At 46.6% G+C, this 20,997-nt stretch overlaps 2 protein-coding genes and 1 long non-coding RNA gene across 6 annotated transcripts in view; 1 reads left to right on the plus strand and 2 right to left on the minus strand.

The window, feature by feature from the left end:
• Positions 1-6,771, minus strand: part of LOC309334648 (uncharacterized protein) — a 193,453-nt gene extending 186,682 nt beyond the window's left edge. Inside the window, exon 1 of one of the 2 annotated variants that reach the window (XM_081849122.1) lies at positions 6,625-6,771. The gene's annotated coding sequence lies outside the window, so the exon portion shown is untranslated. Of the gene's footprint in view, positions 1-2,047; positions 2,470-6,624 lie in introns of those variants that run through there. The other variant, XM_081849116.1, reaches the window with a different exon arrangement.
• Positions 1-13,836, plus strand: LOC309334686 (uncharacterized protein). Of its 3 annotated transcripts, none has more exons than XM_081849240.1 (3): positions 1-145; positions 4,105-4,278; positions 9,156-11,920. In XM_081849240.1, the coding sequence occupies exons 1-3, from the start codon at positions 40-42 to the stop codon at positions 10,562-10,564; spliced, it is 1,689 nt and encodes a 562-aa protein (XP_081705366.1). In that variant the 5' UTR covers positions 1-39; the 3' UTR covers positions 10,565-11,920. The 3 variants fall into 3 exon arrangements, with proteins under 3 accessions (XP_081705366.1, XP_081705367.1, XP_081705368.1); XM_081849241.1 differs by lacking the exon at positions 1-145 and adding an exon at positions 553-989; XM_081849242.1 differs by lacking the exons at positions 1-145; positions 4,105-4,278 and adding an exon at positions 8,844-8,891 and having other exon boundaries at positions 9,156-13,836.
• LOC309334764 overlaps positions 11,481-20,997 on the minus strand; it is a 27,812-nt gene continuing 18,295 nt past the window's right edge. Inside the window, exon 2 of the long non-coding RNA XR_014153258.1 lies at positions 11,481-12,143. This is a non-coding gene — a long non-coding RNA (uncharacterized lncRNA). The remainder of the gene's footprint in view (positions 12,144-20,997) is intronic.

The raw sequence follows: 20,997 nt of genomic DNA on the forward strand, positions 1-20,997 counted from the left end.
GCAAGGGTTAAGAGGAGCAGAGCTGGATTCCTAGAGAGGATGGGAAGTGAAGGGGGGAAGGTCCTCCATCGCTCAATTCCCTCCCTCCCTCCCCCCTCCCTTCCTGCTTTCTTCTCTCCTTTGCAAAAGCCCCTCCTGGAATCTGGTGAGTCCCCTCTTTCCTCCCTCTGAGGGTGCAATGGGGAGAAGGGGGTCCCAGGGGGGCAGGGAGGGGGCGTGGGGGTCCCTGCTCAGATCATACAGAGGGGGGGGGCAGACCCCCAAGTCAGGGAGCAGAGGGTCCTCCCTTGTCCTCTCTGCCAAGATCGCAGGAGGTCTGCAGCTCTGCTCTTCCTTGGGATCCAGAGGCTGCCTTCATTTTGGGGAGGGGGCTTGGGGTCAAGGGAAACTGGGCAGGAAAAGAAACCCCCTTCAGATTTAGGGATTATGATGATGTGGAATGGGATGCGGGGGGCGCTGTGGGTTAAACCACTGAGCCTCTTGGGCTTGCCGATCAGAAGGTCGGGGGTTCGAATCCCCGCAATGACGCGGTGAGCTCCCGTTTGCTTGTTCCCAGCTCCTGCCCACCTAGCAGTTCAAAAGCGCGTCAGAGTGCAAGTAGATAAATTGGTACCACTCCAGCGGGAAGGTAAATGGCGTTTCCATGCGCTGCTCTGGTTGGCCAGAAGTGGCTTAGTCATGCTGGCCACATTTATACAAGGATTAAGACCCATCATTAAAATACACAACAAAATTGTTCCATTAAGATACTGAAATAAGCATGCAAGAAAAGAATAGTATTAAAACAATGCAGCTATTAAGAGGCAGAAAAGAACAGAGCAATGTGTAGAAAAATATCATCTTTCTTCTCCCTTTTCCCCTTAGGGTCCAGTGTGCTTTGAGACGTAGCTCTTCCTTTCACAGAGGAGGACTGGGCTTTGCTGGATCCTGACCAGAGAGCTCTGCAGAAGGAAGTCAAGGAGGAGAATCCTGGGATCGTGGCCTCTCTGGTAAGGCTCCCTGCTGGATCATGAGATCAGTTTTGAAATTCCATACAGATCTCTGAAGGACAAACCTCCTCTATTTTGAGGGAGCCCCATAGCGCCACCTGCAGCATCTGAGATGTTAACCCACCCACAACTCTCCATAGGAGATGCATCTCCTGTTCTGTCTGGGAATATTCTTCCACCAGTCCTCCTTTTCCAACCAGGATGAGGCTGCTCTGCGCTGCCCAGGCCTTCTTTCATGTAGGCTTCAGAGATCTCAGGGGCGTGGAGGTACATCCTGTCAAATTTTCTGTTTCCCTTTCTGCATCTGTCTGTTTTTGGTTGAGCAAAGAAATGACTGAGCTTGGAGATGGAGCAGATTTTTTCAAAAAAGGCAGTAATTCATTTCCATTCTTCCTCTTTCACAAGCAGTCATTTGCATTGTTCAATCATTTCAGGCTCAATTTCTTCCTCAGCCTAAACATAATAATACTATTACTGCCATATAAGAGCAGATTGTAGGTGGTGAATTGGAGAGGAAGAAGAAGGGAGACAACCAAGAGAATCCACACAATGGAGAAACCATATAAATATTCAGAGTGTGGAGAGAACTTTAGTCAGAGCTCCCAGTCCACTTCCCATCAAGGAAAGCTCTTCGTTCACAAGGAGAGCCTCACTTCACATGAAAGAACTAACGGGGGAATAAATTAGTGCTTGAAATGTGGGAAAAGCTTCCTTCGCAGCTCCACCCACAATTCCCATGAGATACTTCATACAGGGGAGTGTTTGGAAAAAAACCAGTTTCCATTAAATAAATCACAGCAAGGATAAGCACAGAATTTTAGAAAATGGTATAAGGCATATGGTATTTCTGGTATCAGGAAACTTGATGAGGAATTAAGGGGAAAGACAGTGTTGACCCAGAGTAGTTACAAAATTAATGTTCTCTCCCCGAGTGCCACAGACCCTCCTCCAAAGAGAGTCTCTCTAAGAAAGCACAAGCAGAAATTACTCCATTTTACGTGAATAAGGAAAATGAGGAGGTGGCTAAGAAACAGCAGGAGCCAGATCCTATTACTGACCTTATAGGATCTCTCAGCAGCTCCAAGGATGAGCAGAAAGAGGTTTTGGGCCCAGGCAGCTCAACTGCTAAGTCATCTCTGGCACTGAGACCAGGAGCTCAAGCGACTCAAGGCCAAATTCAGGCTAAACCGGTAGAGGAACTAATCTGAAAGAAAAATTCAGAACTATCCTCAGGAAATGCTAATAGAAGGCTAAAAGACTCCTTCTCCCAAGCCTCTGGTGCAAATGAGGAATTATCCGTCATTGGGTGACGAGGGACTACTAACGAGGGACATAGAATGCATAAAATCCTTTTTGGCTCACTGTAATAAAATTCTTACCATCCTGATAGGTACTTGTAAAACCTTCAGGAATAAAGTCTGGCAGAGAGTGTGGAACCGGATAATACAACAATATCTCTTTCCCTACCATTAGAAATAGATCAATAAGGGAGGTTTAATTCATCCACATGGCAAAAGGAGGTCTATAAGTACAAAGAAGAGCAAAAATGTTAAAAAAAATTAAAATAATGCAATATTAAAAAGTTGACTGAAAAAAATACCTTTTAAATTACTTAAGAGTAGCTCATGCTCTGGGTCCAGACAGAACACTTAAGAAGCTTGTACTGTACAGTGGTACCTTGGGTTAAGTACTTAATTCGTCCCAGAGGTCCGTTCTTAACCTGACACTGTTCTTAACCTGAAGCACCACTTTAGCTAATGGGGCCTCCTGCTGCTGCCGCGCCGCGCCTGATTTCTGTTCTCATCCTGAAGCAAAGTTCTTAACCCGAGGTACTATTTCTAGGTTAGCGGAGTCTGTAAACTGAAACGTATATAACCTGAAGCGTATGTAACCCGAGGTACCACTGTACTAGAATCTGCACATCTTGCATATGAAACGATATGCAAGGTTATCAAATGCTCTGCTCTCCTGTCAGAAGCCAAAACCAAATCAACTAGGGAGAGGGTTTTGATAAACAAGAATTGGAAATGGGTTCTGTCTCAAAATAAGCTACTTCTCACAAGAGGAGCGTAAAGTTTGTGAATATGGTGTATAAGCACAGAGAATATCTAAGGAGGAGTGGTGTATTAGTCTCAAGATTATTCCAAAATGTGGCATCACCAGCTCCTCTGCTTCCGCATTCAGCAACACCTCCAAAAAGTCCTCAATCCAAGGCAGACTATTATCCTTTAGTTGACATATACTCTGCAGGTGACAATCCTGACTAGTCAGCTGATCTGGACCCCAAGGAACCCCATAACTCAGACAGCTGTGGGAAGGACCTACTTGACAGAACTGAAAAGAATTGATTGCATGTCTTCTGTGCTCTGCCATAAGAAGCCCAGAATGAAATATTATCCAGATTTGACCTCTGACGTTCCATAGCAGAGATCGTTAGCAAATAATAAACAGATGATTTGAGGGTAATTGTCCTCAATTAAAGCTGCGTGCTGGAACAGATGGAACAAGATAATAAACCGCTAAATTTAGACAGATACAAAGCCGAAACAATTTGAACTGGAAAGGAAAATGTGTGTTGTTGGGGAGGGGGAGCCTTTACTCTTTCTTTATATATATATATATCATGTTTGTAACATAAATGATTCGGAAGCACACATACCTCGAATGCTAACAAACTGATAAAAAGCAAGAGGAGATAAAAGAGAATGGGATTATATTTATGAATTGCAACAGAAAAGCGAACTATGTGATAAAATTGAAATGGATTAAAGCCTCAAACTTTCACTGTATTGCTATGGAAGGAAATGGAGTTTAGTTTTGATGATCGGCCAAGGCTTGGGGGCAGGATGGTGACTGGTTTTGGCACCAAGTTCTGTCCATAAGCACCATTGAATTCAATGGGATCTACCCTCAAGTCACTACTGTGCAGAACATGTCAGCCTTACGAAGTGAGGAGCAAACAGGGGAAACTGCAAGCACTGGAGATGTTTAGAAATGGGGCTTCTTTTGGGAAGGGGCTGCCCCATTTGGGCTTCTCCAGGGGCAGGAGAATATCTAGGGCAGGAGAATCCCTGCAGGGCCTCTGAGGCTCCCTTTGCTTCTTCCTCTCTTCCAGGACCCTGCAGCTTCTTTTGGCTCCTTGACTCTTCAGGAAGGATGAGTGAGACAGCTCCTGTCAAGCTAGAGGAGATGGAAGGGGGAAGATGGACGCATGACCTGGTCCGGCTGTTTCCCGCGTCCCTCCCCACAACCTCTGAGCACTCCCTCCCAGGGACCTCCGAGAGATCTGGTGAGTCCCAGGGGAGGGGAGATGGGGGCCTGGATGGATGGAGCCAGAGAGGAATTGGGGCTTGCTCAGCTAGGGGGTGGGGGGGAGGCAGGCAGGCGGATGGAGATGGAGAAGGGGGGCACCTTTTTGGGCTCCCCCACCTGCCTGCCTGCCTGCTTGCGCCTTTGTCATCTGCAGGCAATTTGAGCTAGGAATAGGTCACAGCTCCCCTGTCACTGTGATGTGTTGGCATCTCAAAAGGTCTAAAATCAGTTCTGTGATCTGAATGCCTTACCAGTGTCCAACACTGATCCGTCGCGCAGCACTAGAACCCACAATTTTATTACAATACAGATGTACCAAAGCCAACACCATTTCCTCCCCATCCCCCCCCATACATTTACATTTCTATTTCCTCAATCCATCATATTATTCTTTTCTCCATCCTCAAACTTCCCTCCGCCCCGTCGCGCAGCACTAGAAGCCATGAGTCTTGAAAGGAACCTGATCCTGCTTTGCAGATTGAATGCAGATGAGGCCTCCATGTATTATTCTTTTCTTTTTGGAATAACTTTTTATTTGCTTTTATAAACAAGGAACATAGGAATAATAAAACATGTAGACCAAGTCTTCTCATGTCATTTCTATGTAAAATAGCAGAATAAATTTGCCGGAATATCTATAACATATATTTCATCATTAGGGGTCAGTGTATGAGTTCTGGGTTCATGAATTGCTTTCAACTGGAACAAAAAAAGGGGAAACAGGAGAGAACAGAGAACATTCAACATCGCAGAGCCAAATGCCTAGACTGACGCTATTGTGGCCGTTGTGCTTAGATTAAGTGAGTAATAGTCATTTTTCCATACAGAGTTGGTTTCATCATGAAAATGGGAGGCAGGGGGTTCAAAGTGAAGAAAGAGATTTACGTATAAATTTAAATTTAGACCAACCAGATTGAGATAACTTCTGATGGGGAGTGTTCAGGTGAAGATCTTGCTGTTTGTTTCACAGACGAGGCGTGGACGTTGCTGGATCCTGACCAGAGAGCTCAGCATTAATAATAATAATAATAATAATAATAATAATAATAATAATAATAATAATTTTATTTATTTATTTATTTATTTATTTATTTATTTATTTATAACCCGCCCATCTGGCTGGGCTTCCCCAGCCACTCTGGGCAGCTTCCAAAATAAAAAAAAATACTGTACTACATCAAACATTAAAAGCCTCCCTAAACAGGGCCACCTTCCGATGTCTTCTAAAAGTCTGGTAGTTGTTGTTCTCTTTGACATCTGGTGGGAGGGCGTTCCACAGGGAGGGTGCCACTACCGAGAAGGCCCTCTGCCTGGTTCCCTGTAACTTGGCTTCTTGCAGTGAGGGAACCACCAGAAGGCCCTCGGTGCTGGACCTCAGTGTCCGGGTAGAACGATGGGGGTGGAGACACTCCTTCAGATATACTGGACCGAGGCCATTTAGGGCTTTCAAGGTCAGCACCAACACTTTGAATTGTGCTCGGAAATGTACTGGGAGCCAATGTAGGTCTTTCAAGACCGGTGTTATGTGGTCTCAGTGGCCGCTCTCAGTCACCAGTCTAGCCGCCGCATTCTGGATTAGTTGTAGTTTCTGAGTCACCTTCAAAGGTAGCCCCACATAGAGCGCATTGCAGTAGTCCAAGCGGGAGATAACCAGAGCATGCACCACTCTGGAGAGACAGTCCATGGGCAAGGAGGGTCTCATCCTGTGTACCAGATGGAGCTGGTAGACAGCTGCCCTGGACACAGAGTTAACCTGCGCCTCCATGGACAGCTGTGAGTCCAAAATGACTCCCAGGCTGCGCACCTGGTCCTTCAGGGGCACAGTTACCCCATTCAGGACAGGGAGTCCCCCACACCTCCCCGCCCCCTGTCCCCCCAAAACAGTACTTCTGTCTTGTCATGGTTCAGCCTCAATCTGTTAGCCGCCATCCATCCTCCAACCGCCTCCAGACACTCACACAGGACCTTCACCGCCTTCACTGGTGATTCACTGATTTAAAAGAGAGGTAGAGCTGGGTATCATCCACATACTGATGAACACCCAGCCCAAACCCCCTGATGATCTCTCCCAGCGGCTGCATGTAGATGTTGAAAAGCATGGGGGAGAGGACAGAACCCTGAGGCACCCCACAAGGGAGAGCCCAGGGGTCTGAACACTCATCCCCCACCACCACTTTCTGAACATGGCCCAGAAGGAAGGAGCGGAACCACTGTATGACAGTGCCCCCAGCTCCCAGCCCCTCAAGATGGTCCAGAAGGATGTTATGGTCGATGGTATCAAATGCCGCTGAGAGATCCAGTAGAACTAGGAAACAGCTCTCACCTTTGTCCCTAGCCCGCCGGAGATCATCAACCAGTGCGACCAAGGCAGTTTCAGTCCCATGATGAGGCCTGAATCCCGACTGGAAGGGATCCAAATGGTCCGCTTCTTCCAGGCGTGCCTGGAGTTGTTCAGCAACCACTCGCTCAATCACCTTGCCCAAAAATGGAAGATTTGAGACTGGGCGATAGTTGGCCATTATGGCCGCATCTAAAGATAGTTTTTTAAGAAGCGGTTTAATAACTGCCTCTTTCAGCGAGTCTGGGAAGGCTCCCTCACGGAGGGAAGCATTCACCACCCCACGAAGCCCATCGCCCAGTCCTTCCCGGCTAGCTTTTATAAGCCAGGATGGGCAAGGATCCAGGAGACAGGTGGTTGGTTTCACTCGTCCAAGCAGCCTGTCCACATCCTCGGAGGTAACAGATTGGAATTGATCCCACACAATTGGACTAGACAGGACTCTAGCACTCTCCCGCTCCGGCCCTGCTCCCATGGTGGTGTCTACCTCTTCCCAAATCTGAGCGACTTTATCTGCAAAAAATTTTGCAAAATCATTGCAGGAGATCATGTGGCCCTTACTGGGCCCCGATGTAACAGGTGGTTCTGCTAAATTGTGAACCATCTGAAAAAGTCTCCTGCTGCTGTTTTCTGCAAATTCAATAGAGGCGGTGAAGAAAGTCTCCTTCGCCGTCGCTACGGCCACTTGGTAGGCTCGACATTGAGCTCTAACCTGTGTCTGGTCAGCTTCAGAATGAGTTATCTGCCACCGGCACTCTAGCCGTCTCAATGATTGTTTCATTGCCCTCAGATCCGTGGAAAACCACGGGGCTGTCCAGGCTCCATGCAGTCGGAGAGGGCACTTCGGAGCCAAACAGTCAATAGCCCTGGTTAACTCCACATTCCAGCGGGCCACCAGAGAATCAGCTGAAAGGCCATCAACATGGGATAAAACATCCCCTACCATTCACAGGAAACCATTTGGATCCATTAAGTGGCAGGGGCGGACCATCCGAATACGTCCCACCTCCCTGCAGAGGGGATGGGTCGCGTAGAAGTCCAGTTGCACCAGGAAGTGATCTGACCATGGCACTTCTTTCGTTTCACTTTTACTTAGTGTCAGATCACCAACATCCATAGAGGTAAACACCAGGTCCAAGGCATGTCCGTGGCTATGGGTTGGGCCAGACTTATTCAGGGACAGCCCCATGGAGGCCATGCTTTCCACGAAGTCCCGAGCCGCCCCTTGTAAGGTCGTGTCGGCATGGATGTTAAAATCCCCTAGGACAACCAAGCTAGGTGTCTCCAGGAGAACATCCGCCACGACCTGAAGCAGCTCAGGCAGGGAATCCTTGGTGCAGCGGGGAGGTCGGTACACCAAAAGGAATCCTGTACTGCCCCTATTGCCCAACTTCCAGAACATGCACTCAGAGAACTGAGTCTTCCCAATAGGACGCCTGGTGCAGACTAATGACTTCCTAAAAATCACTGCAAACCCCCCTCCCCACCCACATGACCTGGGTTGCTGTGCGTAAGAGAAACCTGGTGGACAAGCAGCGGCAAGGACAGGCCCATCTGTTTCATCCAACCAAGTCTCTGTTACACATGCCAGGTCAAGTCCTCCATCCATGATCAAGTCATGGATGGCAGTGGTTTTATGAATCATTGACCTGGCATTGCACAGCAACACTTTCAGGTCATGTGGGTATCCCTTGCTGATTCTAGTATCCATCCAGTCAGGACCAGACCCGGAGGCAGGGATAGTCCTCAGACAACGACTAAACCTGCCTCCTCTGTAACAACATGGTCTGGTCTTAGCGTAACTCCTCCTCCTACCCGTGATCACTGAGATCGGTTATCCCAGTGCATCCCCCCCGTGGAACATGCCCCAGCTATTTTGTTGCCTGGGACCCACTCCCCAGCAGCCCTGACCCCTCCCCTTAAGAACAAAATAAAACCTTTTAAAAAATAAAACAATAAAACAATACAAAAAAACCTGTAAAAATTACAAAGACACCTAAATCAAACAAATTCCCAGGCCCAACCAAACATCCACCCCACCCCCACATACAAAAAATTCAAAAGAAAAATTTAAAAACATTTTAAAAAGAACTCTGGACAGCAGCAGCAGTAACAGCAACCATAGTTGTGAGGCCTGTCAGGCCCCGCCCCGGGCCAGGTGGTTAGTGGCAAGAGCAGGGCCCTCAGGCATTCACAGAGGGGAGGTCAAGGAGAAGTCAAGGAGGAGAATCGTGGGATCATGGACTCTCTCAGTAAGGATCCCTGTTGGATCATAACATGTTGTGATTGGAGATGGAGTGGATTCCATGATTGAGCCACAAAAATATCCATCCCAGATAAAAGCCAAGCAATATCTCAGTTAATACCAGGAAACAAAAACAGTGAAAACTATTGGACGGCCTCACATCTCATTCTCTTCAGTTCTTCCTCTGTCACAAGCATTCATTAACATTGTTCAATAATCTGGAGATCCCATTTCCTCCTGAGACTCTAATTAGCATCTCTCTTCATTGCAGATGGTGATGAACTGGAAGGGAAGAACAAGGGGGAGCACAACAGAATCCACATAGCGGAGAATTCAGATAAATATTCAGAGTGTGTAGAGAAGATCTGTCAGAGCTCCCAGTCCACCTCCCATCAAAGAAAGAGCTTTGTTCAAAGGAATAACCTCACTTCACACGAAATAACACAGAGTAGGGAGAAATTGTATCAGTGCAGAGAATGTGGAAAGAGCTTCAATCAGAAGGGTAATCTCACTTTGCACCAAAGAGTTCATACTGGGGAGAAACCTTATCAGTGCTTCGAATGTGGAAAGAGCTTTAGTCGAAGTACAAATCTCACTTCCCATCAAAGAGTTCATACTGGGGAGAAACCCTATCAGTGTTTCGAATGTGGAAAAGGTTTTCGTCTGAGTGGTCATCTGGCTTCCCATCAAAGAATTCATACAGGAGAGAAACCCTATCAGTGCTTTGAATGTGGAAAGAGCTTTCGTCGGAGTTGTGATCTGACTTGCCATCAAAGAGTTCACACAGGGGAAAAACCCTATCAGTGCTTGGAATGTGGGAAGTGCTTCAGTCACGAGGGGAATCTCACTTCTCATCAAAGAATTCATACAGGGGAGAAACCCTATATGTGCTTCGATTGTGGGAAAAGCTTCCGGGACGGCCACAAGCTCAGTTCCCATCAAAGAATTCATACAGGTGAGAAACCCTATCAGTGCTTGGAATGCGGAAAGAGCTTCAGTCAAAGTGCCACACTCTCTTCCCATCACAGAATTCATACAGGGGAGAAACCCTATCAGTGCTCAGGATGTGGGAAGCGCTTCAGTCACGAGGGGAATCTCACTTCTCATCAAAGAATTCATACAGGGGAGAAACCCTATCAGTGCTTGGAATGTGGAAAGGGCTTCAGTCGGAAGGATAGTCTCACTTCCCATCAAAGAATTCATACAGGAGAGAAACCGTATCACTGCTTGGAATGTGGAAAGAGCTTTCGTCTGAGTTGTGATCTCACTTCCCATCAAAGAATTCATACAGGGGAGAAACCCTATATGTGCTTCGATTGTGGGAAAAGCTTCCGGGAGGGCTACCACCTCACTTCCCATCAAAGAATTCATACAGGTGAGAAACCCTATCAGTGCTTGGAATGCGGAAAGAGCTTCAATCAGAAGCATAGTCTCACTTCCCATCAAAGAATTCATACAGGGGAGAAACCCTTTCAGTGCTTGGAATGTGGGAAGCGCTTCAGTCACGAGGGGAATCTCACTTCTCATCACAGAATTCATACAGGGGAGAAACCCTATCAGTGCTCAGAATGTGGGAAGCGCTTCAGTCAAAGGACCCATCTCACTTCCCATCAAAGAATCCATACAAGAGAGAAAGTGTTTGGAATGTGGGAAAAGATTCATTCATGGCCCACCAAATAATTCATACAGGGTTGAAAGCATATCAGCACATGGAATGTGTATAAAATTTCACTTGTTCAAAAGTCAATTTAAGATCTCACACCAGGGTGAAGAATAGAATTATGGATTCAGAATCTAGTCCAACCCCCTCCAGAAATCTCCTTTCAAGCAGCCATGACCATCCAGCTTCTTCTTAAAACCCCCCAGTGAAGGTCCACCCCCTTCTGAGAGAGTTCCTTTCCACTGTCAGCTCTTACTATCAGAGAGAAAATATAAAAAAGACTTTGGAGAAGACTTCCGGTGTGATGGCCTATGGCGTTTGGCTGCTTTCCCAGGACACCGGACCCCAGTCGTGCAATTAAACAAGGTGAATCTGTGGGTAATTATCCCTGTTGAACCCCGCAGAGATGGGGCGGATGTGCCTTCACCCGCACGTCGTCCGATATCTGCCGCTCGCTGCAGTGGAGGCAGGGGCGCTGGGTGTTTAGCATTGCACGAATTGGACACTCTCCGATGCCAACGCCATGAGCGGGAGCATTCCTGTTTTTCAACAAAGATTTGAATTCGGACTTTGAAAGGACTTTTGTCGCTCTGCTACACAAGATGTGAGGTGAGCGTTTCATCTTTTTTGATACTTCGTGCTGTTGGGCCAATGCCCTCCCTCACTTGTCCGAATGGTGAGGAACTTCGCCCGCAGTAGCAGAGTACAGCAGAGGCAGACTCTGGCTGGAATGCAGCATCAAGAAAATAAGAAGTCTGTTGGGATACTGCCAGGGAGACAAAGGCCATCATGACCCCACGTCGATTCCGGACGATCCATCGATCTCCCGTAGATACAGTATCAGTCAATTAGCGACACGAGCTGCAGAAATAGCTTGCCATATTCCAGGGCTCGTGCACACTCTGATCAGCAAAGTTCGCACAACGAAAGGTGCACTCAGGAGAGCATTATTTACAACTTTATTCAGCGTTGATCAGAACAAAGAAAAACATGACTGCCTGCTTCGCTGTTCAGGCACAGAGAGAGAAGAAACAAAAGCTATATACATAAACAGAAACATCCTGTGAACAGGAAATACGCAGGCTGTGACACAACAACCTGCTCCCTTCTTAAGGTGGAACGGAAATATCCTAACAAAGTCAACAGAGCGAAGAGCTGACTCACGCACCAGAGGGGATAGAAATAGCTCCCGTTCTCACACGATGATACATTAGGTAATTAGGCAATTAAAGGCACAGTGTCACACTGTGCAATGATAGAATGAAACACTGCAGTACTGCCAGCTACTTCATGATTTGGCAAGCCTCGTGGAGAAAGAGTCAATTAATGAAATGGAATGCAAGTGAAACTATATTAAAAAAAACTTGAGAATTTGATGTTTAATGGTGCGGTCCTTTGTGGAGGGCTCTAATTATTATTGGCAAGGTATCAGCTTGTTTGAAAATATGGAGAGACTTTGTTGAAATACAGTCTTATCAGAGAATGAGGCTGTAATTTCAACTGCGTCACACGCCATCTTCTCTCCCTTTTTTGTTATTGTTTGAGTCTAAATAGAGAGTAATCTGGCGTCCCACCAAAGCTCTGGCAAGACTCCAGCTTCTCCAACTCTCTCAATAACGATCTGGCGTCCTGCCAAAGCCTTAGCCGGTCATCAAAGCTCAAACTCCATTTCCTTCCATAGGAATACAGTGAAACTTTGGGACTTTAAATCCATTTCAATTTTGTCACATATAGTTCTCTTTTTCATTGTAATCCAGAAGTATAATCCCATTCTCTTTTATCTCCTCTTGCTTTTTATCAGTTTGTTAGCATTCGGGGGGGGGGGTGTGCGTGCTGCTGAATCATTTATGTTGCAAACATGATATATATAAAGAAAGAGTAAATATTTTACATCGAAGGAAGTCTTTTTTGCGGTTTGAATCGTTTTGGCTTTGTATCTGCTTCAATTTAGCAGTTTATGATCTTGTTCCTTCTGTTCCAGCACATGTCTGTATATTAGTTCTAATTTCACTCTAATAAACAGAAGTACCTCTGCTTCTTAATGGCCGAGTAGGAGGGCTACCAATAGGCAAAGTGATTTTGCTGCCTCTCAGATTCCATGGTGGAGAAAGAGCCAGGTATCAAGACAATCTGCGAGTGAAGCTCACTCCCCCCGGGCCCTGGGGGGAGCTTGCAAGGACAATTACCCTCAAAGCTTCCTTGTTTATTCTTTGCTATCAATCTCTGCTATCTTGGGAGCAGGATCCATTAAGGCAGACCAGAACCAGATGCCCCATTTCTAAACATCTCCATTGATTTCCATTTCATTTTTTTTGCTCCTCACCCCACTTCATAAGGCTGGCATGGTCTGCTCAGTAATGACCTAGAGTAGATCCCATTGTACTCAGTGGGGTTTATGGACAGAACTTGGTGCCAAAAACAGTCATCATCCTGTCCCCAAGCCTGAAAACTGCAGCCCCAGAGTTCTTAACCGGAAGCACTATTTCTGGGTTAGCGGAGTCTGTAACCTGAAGCGTATGTAACCTGAAGCATATGTAACCCGAGGCACCACTGTACAAGATTAAATATTTTTTCGGCTGGGGATGCTAAAATGGTGCAAATGATGGCACATTAGAAAAAAAGGGGTCCCTCTCAAAGGGGGCTGAAGACAACCGACAGATTACAACTGGGGAATATTTCACACAGGAAACCACATCTGCTTGCATGGACTTTTGTCATATATGGATTTATAAAAGTGAAGATGAATCTTTGATCTTTGCAAGCTTCCCTTAGGGCTCAGGGGGAGCAAGCTTGGATTCTAGAGGAACCAAACAATTATTAACTGTGAAATCTATCGCACAGTGTGGTCTCTTACAGAAGATTCTTCGGTTTGGGAAAATATCAGTCCATTAAAATACATTACACGTGTCTTAATTTTAACTAAACAAAGGAAAGCTGGAAGACAGCCCAGAGTCCTGGAAGGTAAGACGGTGGAATGAAATAGAGCCTTCTGAGGAGGGACTGCACCGAAAACAGTTGAGGGACAACAAGAAGAAGAGCAAAATGTTCATCTTGCATGCTAATTTACATATAGATCTGAATATGATTAAAGTTGCATGCCAGTGGTTGTCAACATAAGATAAAAGTATTAAGATCGGGATGATATTGGGAATAAATAAAAGAGAGAAAAGTAGGAACAAGAACAAAAAAAAAAAAAATCATCATCATCGTCAATCTTTGACTTTTGTCTTCTGGGTTTCTCTGTTGTTATTCTGTCTCTCACAGCTACAATAAACCTACCATTAATATTGTGGACTAGGCATTTCTTCGTCAGAGGGCAAAAAAGCAAATTTAGCAGGGGATCAAATACTTTCTCTCCTCTATATGTTCACACACACACACACAACACACACCTGGCTCTCGTTTGGAAGAGGAGTGAGAGACGGAGGCTCTTGACTTTTAGAACTAGAATATAAAAAGGGAGGTGTGAGGAGGTCAAGGAAACAAGCAAATGAAAGATAAGTTATGTGAAGGTTTGAACTGTTTTTGTTTTAATTGTTTGTATTTTTCTTTTTTGCTCTTTTTTATTGTGATGTATTGTTTTGTTTTCTGTTTAATTTGGTGTTTTTTCTTTTTCTTGTGTAACCTTTAAAACTTTAATAAATATTATTTTTTTAAAAAAAAAGAATGGCATTTCCACGTCACCTCCTTTCCTCCCAGGAGCTCCTCCTTCCACAACCCTGCCAGGCTGGCCGCTTGCCTTTCACCCCCTTTCCAGCACTGCGTTGTTTAGTGTGGCAGCACCTGCCCTTTGGAACTCCCCACCTCTTGCAATAAAGCGCGTGCCTTTGCTAGACTCTTTTCTGGCACCTGCTAAAAGCATTCTTGTTTAGGCAAGTATAGCCAGATGCTTAGGATGCTGAAGTAATTTTAATCTCTTTTAATATTTTAGCTTTTCTGTGTTTTAAAGTAGGCTTGTTAATTTTAAAAAGTAGGCTTGTTAAAGTAGGCTTGTTAATTTTTATTGATTTTACTGCAGTGGTGTTGTTTATTTGTTTTTTGTATTGGTAAACAACTTTACAGGTTTTTAAAAATAAATTTTAATAAATAAATAATAATAATAATAATAATAATTTATTATTTATACCCCGCCCATCTGGCTGAGTTTCCCCAGCCACTCTGGGCGGCTCCCAATCAGTATTAAAAACAATACAGCATTACATATTAAAAACATCCCTGAACAGGGCTGCCTTAAGATGTCTTCTGAACGTCAGGTAATTCTTTATCTCTTTGACATCTGATGGGAATAAACAATCAATATAAATAAAATAGCACAAGCCAAAACACAATGCATCCTGTAGATTTAAGCATCTCTCCACAGTGGCCTACTTGTTATCAGAGGCCCAGAATCCACAATCCTTTGTAAGAAAATGTGAAATAAAGTCAAAACATTTTTGCAGGCAAAAAATAGAGGTCAATATTGGGGAGGTGACAAAAACTTTTCCACACCAAGTACCCCCTGACCTTGTTATGCCACTACCCGGGGTGCAGGGAGCGGGCATGGGGGTCCCTGTTCAGATCATGCCTGATGGGGGGAGACCCCCAAATCAGGCGGAGAGGGTCCTCCTTTGTCCTCTCTGCCAAGCCAGGGAGGGGCCAGTTCGCAGGAGTGAAGAAAGACAGTCAGGTTAACCTAAAAACCCTAAAACTGTTTCTGAACCCCCCCCCCCCAGCCAGGCCTCCAAGCCTCGCCTCAGGAACTCTCAAATCTTTTTTTCTCTCTCTAGGGCTAAAAGCATTAGCTAAGCATATTGCTCTTGCTGCAACAAAAAGACTGAAACGAAGGTGGAGAACAGAGTCCTTTGCTTCTCAAAGCCTTTTTGTTTCTAAGGCCAGTGGCCTTGTTAAAACCAGATTGCAACTTTCTTACAGGAGAATGAAACATATCTGAACACTCTGAAACCCCCTTTGGTTTCTCACCCCCTTTTCCTGGGAACAGTCCAAAATAGTCCCAAGACGGGAACTTTCTGTTCATGCTCAGGAGACACGGGGCAGAACTTTTCCGAAGGAGGAGAAAGGGGAGGGAACTGGAAGGGAAATATATGCTCTGTGCAAATGGCTGTGAACTCGTGCTTGTTTGTGAGTTATCACACTTGCTCCTTCTACCAGTTCATGGATGGTAGAAATAAAGCTTTTTCTCCGAAACTATTCCTTGAGTGTCTGTTGACTCCCATTTTCCCTTTTCCGGGCGCAATATTTTTCCCACCCGAGGGCAAAGCCTTATACGGCTACAGGAGGACTGCAGCTGTTCTTCCTTGGGATCCAGATGCTGCCTTCCTTTTGGGGGAGGGGGCTTTGGGTCAAGGAAATAAACTCACTTCAAATTGAGGGAAAAGTCACATTTGTGAACAGAGGATGTAGACAGACGAGAACATTCCCACATGGGGGGGGGGGGGACAGGGAGAAGAAAAGCCCGCCTGCATCTTCACAACCGGACCACTTCCTCTGTCCCAGATGCAACAACACACGTCTCTCCCCTATTCAGGCTAAACAAGTAGACGAACTAATGTGAAAGCAAATTTCAGGTGTATCCTCAGGAAATGCTAAAGCAAGGATAGAAGACTCCTTCTCCCAATATTCTGGGACAAATGAGGAGGGATTATCCGTCAGCGGGTGCCTTGTACTACTACTAACAGAGGACATGGAACACATAAAATCCTTTTTGGCTCACTAGTAAAATTCTTACCATCCTATATAGATACTTGTAAAACCTTCTGGGGGAAAACTAGCAGAGCGTTTGTGGGTTTTGATCAAGAAGAAATGGAAATTGGTGCTGTCTCAAAAGAGGCTAGTTCTCTCAAGCAACCCTCAGCCTTTGGGAATCTTGTCACAGGAGGAGCGAGAAGCTCCCCTCTGGAGTTCGTGAAGGGTAGATATTCCTGGTGCCCTGAATCCTACTGTTCCGCCAGGGAAGCGGGGCTGCGTCCAAAGCACCGAATGCTGAAAGTACTCAGGGAAGGGAGCAGAGAGCGAGGGAAGCATTAGGCCCCCATTTCTAGATAGGGGAACATCGGCCTGAAGGGGAGCAGCTGCATTTGGGCAAGCGGAGCTGGAGAAAAGCTGGGCCTGTCCTGCTGCGTTTCAGGCCCTGACAGCCCCAAGTCTGAGTGTAAATTGACTTCTCCCCTCCATTCACCGCGCGAGGAGGGCCGTCCCGGAGTTGACGCTGCCCAGGAGGCCAGAAAGAGCAGAGGCCATGTTGGGTCAGGGCAACCATACAATCATAGAATCATAGCGTTGGAAGAGACCACAAGGGCCATCGAGTCCAACCCCCTGCCAAGCAGGAAACACCATCAGAGCACTCCTGACATATGGTTGTCAAGCCTCTGCTTAAAGACCTCCAAAGAAGGAGACTCCACCACACTCCTTGGCAGCAAATTCCACTGTCAAACAGCTCTTACTGTCAGGAAGTTCTTCCTAATGTTTAGGTGGAATCTTCTTTCTTGTAGTTTGGATCCATTGCTCCGTGTCCGCTTCTCTGGAGCAGCAGAAAACAACCTTTCTCCCTCCTCTATGTGACATCCTTTTATATATTTGAACATGCCTATCATATCACCCCTTAACCTCCTCTTCTCCAGGCTAAACATGCCCAGCTCCCTTAGCCGTTCCTCATAAGGCATCGTTTCCAGGCCTTTGACCATTTTGGTTGCCCTCCTCTGGACACGTTCCAGTTTGTCAGTGTCCTTCTTGAACTGTGGTGCCCAGAACTGGACACAGTACTCCAGGTGAGGTCTGACCAGAGCAGAATACAGTGGCACTATTACTTCCCTTGATCTAGATGCTATACTCCTATTGATGCAGCCCAGAATTGCATTGGCTTTTTTAGCTGCCGCGTCACACTGTTGGCTCATGTCAAGTTTGTGGTCAACCAAGACTCCTAGATCCTTTTCACATGTACTGCTCTCAAGCCAGGTGTCACCCATCTTGTATTTGTGCCTCTCATTTTTTTTGCCCAAGTGCAATACTTTACATTTCTCCCTGTTAAAATTCATCTTGTTTGTTTTGGCCCAGTTCTCTAATATGCCAAGGTCGTTTTGAAGTGTGATCCTGTCCTCTGGGGTGTTAGCCACCCCTCCCAGTTTGGTGTCATCTGCAAATTTGATCAGGATGCCCTTGAGTCCATCATCCAAGTCGTTGATAAAGATGTTGAATAAGACCGGACCCAAGACAGGACCCTGTGGCACCCCACTAGTCACTCTTCTCCAGGATGAAGAGGAACCATTGATGAGCACCCTTTGGGTTTGGTCAGTCAGCCAGTTACAAATCCACTGAGTAGTAGCATAGTCAAGTCCGCATTTTACCAGCTTCTTTATAAGAATATCATGGGGCACCTTGTCAAATGCCTTGCTGAAATCAAGGTAGGCTACATCCACTGTGTTCCCTTTATCCAGGCTTGACTACTGTAATTCGCTCTACGCGGGGATGCCCTTGAAGCTGTCCCAGACACTCCAGCAGGTGCAGAATGCTGCAGCGAGGCTCCTCACGGCGTCTCTGCCATGGGAGCATATTCACCCAGTGCTTTTCAAGCTGCACTGGCTCCCGGTGGAGTACAGGGTAAGATTTAAGGTACTGCTTTTGACCTTTAAAGCCCTTCACGGCCTAGGACCCTCGTACCTACGGGACTGCCTCTCCTGGTATGCCCCACGGAGAGCCTCAAGGTCCATAAATAACAACACCCTAGTGGTCCCAGGCCCTAAGGAAGTTAGATTAGCTTCAACCAGAGCCAGGGCCTTTTCAACTCTGGCTCTGGCCTGGTGGAACCCTCTGCCTCATGAGACCAGGGCCCTGCAGGATCTGATTTCTTTCCGCAGGGCCTGTAAGACAGAGTTGTTCCGCCTGGCCTTTGGCTTGGAGCCAATTTGATTCCCTCCCTCCCTCCCTCTCTCTCTCTCTCTCTCTCTCCCCCCCCCTTCTTTTCCTTCTCCTCCTGCGATGAGGCTACATTTTAATATTTTAATGTTCCATTATTTTAATGTTGTATTTTATTTTTGTTTTTAAGTTTGTAATCATTCATCTTGTTTTTATTAGAATCTGGCTATTGGTGATCACAGCATTCCTTTCTAGGTGCTCACAGACTGTTTGCTTAATGATCTGCTCCAGAATCTTCCCTGGTATTGATGTCAGACTGACTGGGCGGTAATTATTTGGGTCCTCTCTTTCCCCCTTTTTGAAAATAGGGACATTTGCCCTTCTCCAGTCTGCCAGGACTTCACCTGTTCTCCAGGAATTCTCAAAGATGACTGCCAGTGGTTCTGAGATCACATCTGCCAGTTCTTTTAATACTCTTGGATGCAGTTCATCTGGCCCCGGAGACTTGAATACATCTAAACTAGCCAAGTATTCTTGTACTATCTCCTTAGTTATTCTGGGCTGTGTTTCCTCTGCTGAATCATTTGCTCCACATTCTTCAGGTCGGGCATTGTTTTCTTTATCGGAGAAGACTGAGGCAAAGAAGGCATTGAGGAGTTCAGCCCTTTCTGTGTCCCCTGTTTGCATTTCACCATCTTCTCCTCTGAGTGACCCCACGGTTTCTTTGTTCTTCCTTTTGCTACGAACATACCCACCAAAGCCTTTTTTGTTGCTTTCAACCTCTCTAGCAAGCCTGAGTTCATTCTGTGCTTTAGCTTTTCTGACTTTGTGTCTACATGTGCTGGCTATTTGTTTGAATTCCTCTTTGGTGGTTTCCCCCCTTTTCCATTTTTTGTACACATCCTTTTTAAATCTTAACTCACTTAAAAGTTCTTTAGATAGCCACCCTGGCTTCTTTAGGCACCTTCCATGTTTCCGTCTCATTGGTATTGCCTGAAGTTGTGCTTTTACTATCTCCCTCTTAACAAACTCCCAGCCATCATGAACTCCCTTTCCTTTTAGTATTACTGTCCATGGGATCTCACCCAGCACTTCTCTAAGATTTATGAAGTCGGCTTTCTTAAAGTCAAGAAATTGAGTCCTAGTATGCTTGGCTGCTCCTTTCCGCTGTATAGTAAACTTCAGAAGAGCATGATCACTCGCGTGATCACTTCCACAACAAGGAGAGGAGGAGAGGAAGAGGAGTCAGGCGGGAGTTCAAGGGGAGAAGCTGGGGGAGGGGAGGAAGACCCCCAAGAAGGAGGGCTGAGGGGCCCCCTGGGTGTGGGGGGCGGACTGAGAGGGAAAGGGCCCCTCGCTCAGGAACCCCCCAAGTCTGAATGGGACATGACTCAGTCCAGGAAGGAGAGGGAAGAAGGGGCAGAAATGGAGTTCAGCATTTGACCACCATGTCTAGAAAGCGGAACATCGGCCTGAGAAGAGAAGCTGTGCCTGGACTTCCGCCTTTAATGCCCTGACAGCCTCCAAGTTGAGGCAAGAAGTTGACTTCTGCCTGAAAGTACCTGAAACTGTTCTTAAGCTGAGGTACCACTTTAGCTAATGGGGCCTCCTGCTGCCGCCACCACACAATTTCTGTTCTCATCCTGAAACAAAGTTCTTAACCTGAGGTAATATTTCTGGGTTAGCGGAGTCTGTAACCTGAAGCGTCTGTAACGCGAGGTACCACTGTATTACTATTCTCCTCCTTGGGCCTCTGAGACAGAGAGGGGCTTTCCCTCCTCGTCTCCCAAGGGAGAGGCCTCCTCTGTGGGGCCAACATGGCAAGGAGAGAGGCTGCCCTGCGGAGGCCAAGCCATCATGGCAGGGAGGCGGCTGAGGACCAAAGGTGCCGCCCTCCTTCAGCCGGGAGGAGAGACCCCGAGAGCGTGGGACCCCCGAGGCCCACAGGGGAGCCATGACGTCTCTGGGAAAAACAAAATGGCGTTCCCGCCTTTTTCAGAAAAACACCATCTGTCCCTGCCGCTTCCATGGGCTCCTCCTGGGCCTGCCTGGCCATGGGGGGGGGGAATCCATCTGCCCCCAAACAATGGGGGGGGGAGAGAGGAAAAGGAAGAGAAGGAAGGAGAAATGAAGGAGAAGCTGGGAGGGGGAGCAGCCATGAGGGAAACTCAGGGGGAAAACTCCCTCAGGAAACCGGGCGAAGGAGAGGACGAAGCCCAGGGGAATCTGAAAGGGGATTGGCTGACTGTCCAATGGAGAGGCTTCTGATTGGTCCAGCCCTGCTCTGGTGTGGGAAATGGGGTCAGATAGTTCTGGGAATCCAGTAGAAACTGGTTTTCTGGCAGGAAACACGGACAGGATGGCAGGTGTCCCTCTTCCTTTGAACTGGAGTCCGGAGTCAGCTCTGTCAGACTTCTTTCTGGAATAAGAAACGCCCTCCTTTCCTGCTGGGTCCCAAACAGGGGCAAGTCTGGGAGGGGTGGCTAACACCCCAGAGGACAGGATCACACTTCAAAACGACCTTGACAGATTAGAGAACTGGGCCAAAACAAACAAGATGAATTTTAACAGGGAGAAATGTAAAGTATTGCACTTGGGCAAAAAA

This window comes from Podarcis erhardii (genome assembly GCF_964252035.2).
Source record: "Podarcis erhardii genome assembly, chromosome: 2".
NCBI lineage: Eukaryota > Metazoa > Chordata > Lepidosauria > Squamata > Lacertidae > Podarcis > Podarcis erhardii.

Excerpts from the sequence above, each read along its gene's own strand:
- LOC309334686 (XM_081849240.1), top strand. The coding sequence starts at position 40 with ATGGGAAGTGAAGGGGGGAAGGTCCTCCATCGCTCAATTCCCTCCCTC. Across the intron at positions 146-4,104 it reads AAAGCCCCTCCTGGAATCTG|GACCCTGCAGCTTCTTTTGG; the intron begins GTGAGTCCCCTC and ends CCTCTCTTCCAG. Across the intron at positions 4,279-9,155 it reads AGGGACCTCCGAGAGATCTG|ATGGTGATGAACTGGAAGGG; the intron begins GTGAGTCCCAGG and ends TCTTCATTGCAG.